The following is a 7,055-nucleotide window of genomic DNA, read 5'->3' on the forward strand; positions in this document are numbered from 1 at the left end:
CCAGGCTGCCCCTCAGGGAGCCATCAGGGTGGGCCACGCAGTTGCCCCACTGCACCTCACTGCAGTCCTGGCATCGCGCCTGCGGGTCCCTGCCATTCCCTCAGGGCCTCTGAGGGACTCCCTGTGCCCGGGGCCTCCCCGTGCCTGTAACTCCCTGTGCTGGGGCCTCCCTGTGCCGGGAACTCCCTGTGCCCGGGGCCTCCCTGTGCCCGGGGCCTCCCTGTGCGTGTAACTCCCTAAAAAAAAACTCCCTGTGCCCGGGGCCTCCCTGTGCCTGTAAACTCCCTGTGCTGTAACTCCCTGTGCCCGGAACTCCCTGTGCCCGGGGCCTCCCTGTGCTCGGGGCCTCACTGCCCAGCCGCACGGGCCCCTGCGCTCCGTGTCAGGCTCTGAGCACCACAGGCCCAGCATCCCCTGGTCTTTGCGCTTCGTCTGTCCTGCCTGGAATGTGCTTTGGGCTCTTCCTGGGCTGAGCCCGGAGCCGCCTTCACCTTCGAGGCTCAGTTCAGGTCTCACCTGCGCGGACTCTCCCGCCTCCCGCTCGGGGCTGCCCTGTGGGCCTCCTGCACCGCCGCGCCCTGCTGACGTCTGTCTCCATCCTTTACAAGTGCTGGCGACGCACCCGCTGAGAGTTAATGCACACACTCCCCCAGCACAGCGCACAGCGCACAGTGCGGCTGCTTCCCGCCATGTGCCCGTGACCTGTGACATCTCGTCGGCGGCTCCTCCCTGGCTCCTTCCCTCGAGTGACCTGGGAAAACTGCCCAGCTGCTAGAAGGCAATCCCAGAGGTGACCAGGAACTCTGAACTCCTTATTTAAAAAAAAAAAAGCCAGCTTTCTTCTTTACGCGGTTTGTGCGTTAAAAGAGGTTTAGGAGGAAACGGACTCAGGGTTACTGATGTGACTTCGGGCCCTGGGGTCCCTGCTTTCCTGCTCATTGGGACTCTTTCCTCCCGCTCTCTCTCTGCCTCAGTGCGGTCCCTCCAATGTGGTGTTTGCCGCAGCCGCTCGCCGTTGGGCGGAAGGCCGGTCTCCAGGGGGCTTTCGTGTTTATTTTGGTCAACGGCTGTGCAGGACCCCAGTCAGAGGTCAGATTGTTTTAAATGAACGCCATTTAAGGACTTCGCTGTCTAGACCCCTTGACTTCCTTCCCACTGGGGCATGGGGCTGCCAACAGCCATCGAAGGAGAATGACCTCTAGTGGCCGGACCGTCCGCTCCGAGCTCAGTGTCATGTTACACAGCCCAGGGCCCGTTGACCTTGAAGAAGGTCCCGGCACAGAGACCTTTCTGGAGTCACTGAATACCGGTTCCTCTGCTTCTGAAGTAGAACAACAGGTGACTGACGGAGTTGACCTTGACGTTGCTCAGGGACCACGGTGACGTCCGTGGTGACTTGATGGTGGTGAGACCGCAGTGTAGAGTGCGGTGTCCTTCTCAGAAACTCAAAACAGCCCTCAGCCCGTCGGGGGAGGGGCAAGACCAACACACCCACCTGTGTGTGATTAAAATAAATGTTTTTATTGATTTGAGAGAGAGAGGAAGGGAGAGGGGGGGAGAGAGAGAAACATAGATGAGAGAGAAACAAGCTTGGCTGCCTCCTGCACGCCCCTTACTGGGCATTGGCCCCGAAACCCAGGCATGTGCCCTGATTGAGAATCGAACCATGACCTCTGGTTCATAGGTTGACGCTCAACCACTGAGCCATGCTAGCCGGGCAACATGTGTGTGATTTTAATTAGCCAAGCCCCAGGGTGGAGGGCGGAACTCAGGATCCTGATAGTTTGGGCCATTCAGGAAAAGAAAAAAAAAAAAGGCTGTTATGGCCTCGGCCACCTGCCCGGTCATCTTAGGAGAAACTCCTGGGAATGGAATGGCTCCGTCCAAGTTGGGCCCATTGAAACACTTGGTGATGGACGTGGCCAGTTATCCTTCCGAGAGAGAGCACCGGGTGTGGCCCCTCCTTAGAAACCTCATGTGGGATTCGCCGAGCCAGATCTGGTCCTTTCCACGGGTGGCAGCACCTCGATCCGTGGGCCCAGGTATGGTTCGTACCGTATTTCCTTTGGATCTACCTTTTGCCTCACCTGTTAGACCTAAAAGGCCGGTGGATGTTTTTGTCTGAAAGCCCAGTTTGACAGCGCTGTTTGCCCATTGGACCTCCTAAAACGGAGGGGGTTTTCTAAGCATTGATGTGTGAGCTCAGATGAACACATACAGTATTTGTGTAAAGGCGAAATGAATTTGGGAGTTTTCTCCTGAAACAGAGCTGGTAGGCAAAGTGAGTTCTTAGAATGCCTGTGAGTTCAGGCAGTGCGGTGGCTGTGTGGAGGCTTGGGCATCGGTAAACCTTTCGGCAGTTTCCGCTGTGACAGCTGCTGTTTGAAGAGAACTTGGTAGCTATTCACCCTCCCATTTGCTGTACTATCTGGTCTGATTCCACCTCTGGTTTGTCTTTGCACAGACACCCTCCGACGTGGTTGCTGTGCTCAATTCGTCTTTAACACAGAAAGTATGGCAGCTTCAGGACTCACTGACATTTGTTTCAGCCGTGCCAGGGACTGTTGAGTTGGCGCTTTAATATGTAGTCGAAACGTGGGTGGGAACTTCACATTTTAGATGAGTGGTTCATGAACAGGCCACTGGCAATTCCTGAGAGCCAGCGGAAGCCGTGAGAATCTCCCCTCGTCGGGCCCTTCTCCCATTTACGCCCACGAAACGGCACCTTACGGTTCTCTAGAGGCGAGTCCTTTCAGGGTGATGTTTGCAGCAGAGAAAGACGGTATCATTTGTTGGACATTTTAAAAAATATATATATTTTTTATTGGTTTCAGAGAGGAAAGGAGGAGAGGAGAGAGAGAGACTTCAGTGATGAAAGAGAATCATTAATCGGCTGCCTCCTGCACACCCCCTACTGGGGGTTGAGCCTGCAACCTGGGCCTATGCCCTGAATCGAACCGTGACCTCCTGGTTCCTAGGTCTGAGCTCAACCACTGAGCCACGCCGGCCGGGCTGCACATACTTTCATTTTACCGAATCTGTTTGTTTTTTTCCCCTTTGGCTTTTCCCCTTGAATTTCCCGTTTCTATGAGCTGAGAGCTGCTTAGCAGAGGAACCAGTGACTTTCTACAAAGTCTAAGCCCTCCTCCCAGTGGATTCAGTCCCGGCTTCTGTTTGGAGAGCCACCTGCAGGGCCATGGGTCCTGGATGGCTCTCATGGGGTGCAGCTCCGCAGAAAACGGGGCGAGGGGGGGTGAAGGAGGGTGTGGGTGGAGGGGCGCTGAGGCTGACTGTGAGGAGGGCACTTTGGGTCATTCCTGGATGAGCCTCGGGCCCCGCGGGTCTGTCCTGTAACGGGAACAGCAGGCTGGCTGCTCATCCCCGAGACAGAGGGAGGCCTCTGACCAGCCGGTGCGCATGTACGGTGAGCCCTCACCTCCTGCGGGCGGTTCTCAGTGGGTCGGATGCTTCCCGCAGCTGATCCTCCTCAAAGGACCTGCCTCCCCACAAACACCAGCATCGGGTGCAGGCGGGGCAGGTGCTGAGTCGGAAGCGGCTGAAAGGCTCCTCACCAGCCACTCCGTCCCCCTCCTTAGTCCCCTCGTTGAGCAGGTCTGAGCGTTAGGGACGCAGGTGTACTAAAGGGCTGACGTGTGTTGGACGCCGACTGTGTGTCTGCAGCGCTTTTTCTCGAACCTTCAAACAGCCCTGAGCGGCTGCAGCGCCCCCATTTCGTGGAGGAGAATACGGGGCGGCGGGGAAGCCTGGCCGAGGTGAGAGGTGGTCTGTGGGGCGCCAGGAGCCAGTGCGGAGGGGCCTGGAAACGCACCTGGTGCGTCTCACTCCGAGGACAGGGGACCCTGAGGAGGAGCCGCCGGGACCTCCCCGAAGTGCAGGAGTGGGCGCCAGGGTTCCCCTCCGTCGGATCAGCTGTGAATCCCGTCTCTGTGGTTTTACCCATTTCGGTTTGGGAGATGGATTGGAATGGCGGTCCCTCATTGCCTGGGAGGGACCCAGGTCCCGGGAGCACGGTTCTGAGATGCTAGCAGGACGGAGCGTCGAACAGGTAAAGGCAGGAAAGATGGCTGTTCAGGTTGGTGGCCCTGGGAGACTGTTCTGGAAGCTCCGTTCAACTTTACCGATTTCCCTAGCCTGCGGAATTTGTGCTGGTCATCTCTCTCCCCGACTCGCGTGTGGCGGGATAAATCTGGATTAACCCAAATGTGCCTTGGGGATTATTTCTGCTACTTAATAGACGTGTGACTTTTAAAAAGGAGCTTCTTAAGCAAAATTTCAAATAGACACAAAAGTAGAGAAAATAGTAGAACAAATCCCTTTTAATACCCATCATCCAACCGCCTGTGCCACGTCGGCCGCATGTTTTCATCTCTCCAGTCTGTTCCTTCTTTTTTAAAATTGGGACACGGATCTTCCCCTCGAGGGAGTGCCATGAAGACGAAGTACATGATCATCGGTGCCCAGTGATAATAACTAGCGCTCATGAACCCTGCAGGGCGGCACTGACTCCTGCGGGCGTAGCTTCTGTTTTACCTTCATTTTACCAAAGGGGAAACGGAGGCTCCCACCTGCTCAGTAACACAGTCCAGGTCACAGAACCAGAGCCAGCATTTAGACGCAGGTTTATTTCAGCCCAGGGCTTTCAAAGAGGGCTTTTACACACCCGAAAAGGGTTTTGCAAGTTCCCTTGCCCCCCTCCCCTACTTCCTTTAAAGGTACATAAGCTCAAGAAAATAAAAATACATCAGCCTATGACCTGAGCTGAGCCTAAGCTGACAGGCCCATGAACCCCTTAAAGAGAAAGATGCACTTTTGAAAAGCCACAAAGGCCAAGGGAGTAACGGCAGAGCGGGTGCCCGGGCCTTGCCCGCGGCTCAGCTGCAGGGGAGCGGGGGAGTTGCCCGTGTCTGTGGTTCTCGGGCGGACCGGACGCTGGCCCTGTGTCCCGGCGGAGAAACGGCCCGGGCCGCCTCTGTGACCCGTCTTCCTTCTCCCCCACAGCACGCGGCCGACCTGGAGAAGAAGCAGAACGAGACGGAGAACAGGAAGCTGCTGGGGACCGTCATCCAGTACGGCAACGTGATCCAGGTGGGTCTGCCGCCCTCCCTGGGCTCCTGGGCACCGCGGTAGGTCCTGGCCCCGGAGGCTGCGGCAGCAGGTGGTGCCCTCTGCCTGAGCACCGCCAACCTTGCCCCAGGCTCTGCTGGGAACAGCGCAGGATTTCTCTGGCTCTGCTTGTGCTCCTGTGCTCTTGCTGCTTCCCCTAAGCCAGTGGTCGGCAAACTTATTAATCAATAGAGCCAAATGTCAACAGTACACAATTGAAATTTCTTTTGAGAGCCAAATTTTTTAAACTTAAACTATATAGGTAGGTACATTGTTATTAACATAATTAGGGTACTCCTAAGGCTTAGGACAGGGGTGGGCAAACTTTTTGACTCGAAGGCCACAATGGGTTCTTAAACTGGACCAGAGGGCCGGAACAAAAGCATGGATGGAGTGTTTGTGTGAACTAATATAAATTCAAAGTAAACATCATTACATAAAAGGGTACGGTCTTTTTTTTTTTTTTTCGCGAGCTGCAGTTTTGCCGACCCTGCCCTAAGTGTTCCCGCCCCGGGCACTTCTGTGGTTTCTGACCTCACAGTGAGCCGGGGGAGGGTGTTGGAGCCACATTGTATGTGCTGGGAGGAACGGCAGAGTCAGAGGCTCGCCGACACCTACCTTGTTCCCGGCGGGTTTCAGCTCCTGCATCTGAAAAGTAACAAGTACCTGACTGTGAACAAGAGGCTGCCGGCCCTGCTGGAGAAGAACGCCATGCGAGTGACGCTGGACGAGGCGGGGAATGAGGGCTCCTGGTTCTACATCCAGCCCTTCTACAAGCTGCGGTCCATCGGGGACAGTGTAAGTGCAGGTCCCAGCCCGGGGCTGCGGTCCCTCCATCGGGGACAGTGTGAGTGTGTGTCCCAGCCCGGGGCTGCGGTCCCTCCATCGGGGACAGTGTGAGTGTGTGTCCCAGCCCGGGGCTGCGGTCCCTCCATCGGGGACAGTGTGAGTGTGCATCCCATTCTTGTCGAAATGCTCAGCTGGCCTTAACCTAATAATACTGGACATTTCTCAGTATTGCCATTTATGTTTACAAGTTGTGGGCAGTTGAATATGTGGTAGTTTATATGTTTGAGTGTGTGTGTGTGTGTGTGTTATACAGTGTGGCAGATGCCTTCACACCAGCCAGCCCCTCCCAGTTGCTGCAATAAACACTGACCCTCAGCTCGGAACAGAACAAGCCCCTCAGAGCTGCGGTCCCACCGGAGTGGTGGGTTTTGGGGGTCTTCACTTGGTTTGGAAATGTGGTTGTGATGCTCCCCAGTGTATCAGATGAAAACAGATGAGCTTTACACCCTAAGAAACCATCATGTCCAAACACTTTCCCCTCCGATCATGAAAGACAAGGTGCTTGGCTCTGAATTCTTTCTCGGTGAGGCCGTAGCTTCCCTGTCCGTTAGGCCCACCTGCTGAGCGGTGCCTCCGTGGGGAAGGCCGGAGGGCAGGAACCGCTGTCCTTGCAGGATCCCGTGCTTCCATTCCTGGGCCATGAGGCCATTTAGTGGCTCGCGGCTGTGGTTTTAGAAAGTGGAATAGATGGAAAGGACCAGGCTGTGTCACTGTGATGAGGATACACACTGATGTGGGGGCACCTCTTGTCCCAGGGAAGTGTGGGTGTCTGTGTGGACATCAGTGCACATGGACACACACGCAACACACACATAAGTGCGCGCCTGGGTCTTCACGGGAAACGTGCTTCTCCGTGTGGCTCACGGCTCTCGATGCAGATGACGGCTCTGTTCTCTCAGAGCCAGACCGCCTTCCGCTGCTGTCCCCTAGAACGCGGTGCGCCAACACGTATATCTGCTGCCGTGGGAAAGGAGTGTTGGCGCTCGGCGGGGGCATCCGTGCTGGTCTCGCCATTGCTTGGGGACTGGGCAGGGGCTGTGGGGCTCACAGCCCGGCCTGCCCTGCGAAGGGTTCGGCTGTGC

The 7,055-nt window shown here is 56.1% G+C and overlaps 1 protein-coding gene across 1 annotated transcript in view; it reads left to right on the top strand.

Moving 5' to 3' along the window:
• ITPR1 (inositol 1,4,5-trisphosphate receptor, type 1) overlaps positions 1-7,055 on the top strand; it is a 173,427-nt gene that overhangs the window by 64,133 nt on the left and 102,239 nt on the right. Inside the window, exons 6-7 of the mRNA XM_005881921.2 lie at positions 5,020-5,106; positions 5,764-6,000. Of these exons, the coding sequence (XP_005881983.1) occupies positions 5,020-5,106; positions 5,764-6,000 (324 nt within the window). The remainder of the gene's footprint in view (positions 1-5,019; positions 5,107-5,763; positions 6,001-7,055) is intronic.

Source organism: Myotis brandtii, unplaced genomic scaffold (assembly GCF_000412655.1).
Source record: "Myotis brandtii unplaced genomic scaffold, ASM41265v1 scaffold693, whole genome shotgun sequence".
In the NCBI taxonomy this organism is placed as follows: Eukaryota; Metazoa; Chordata; class Mammalia; order Chiroptera; family Vespertilionidae; genus Myotis; species Myotis brandtii.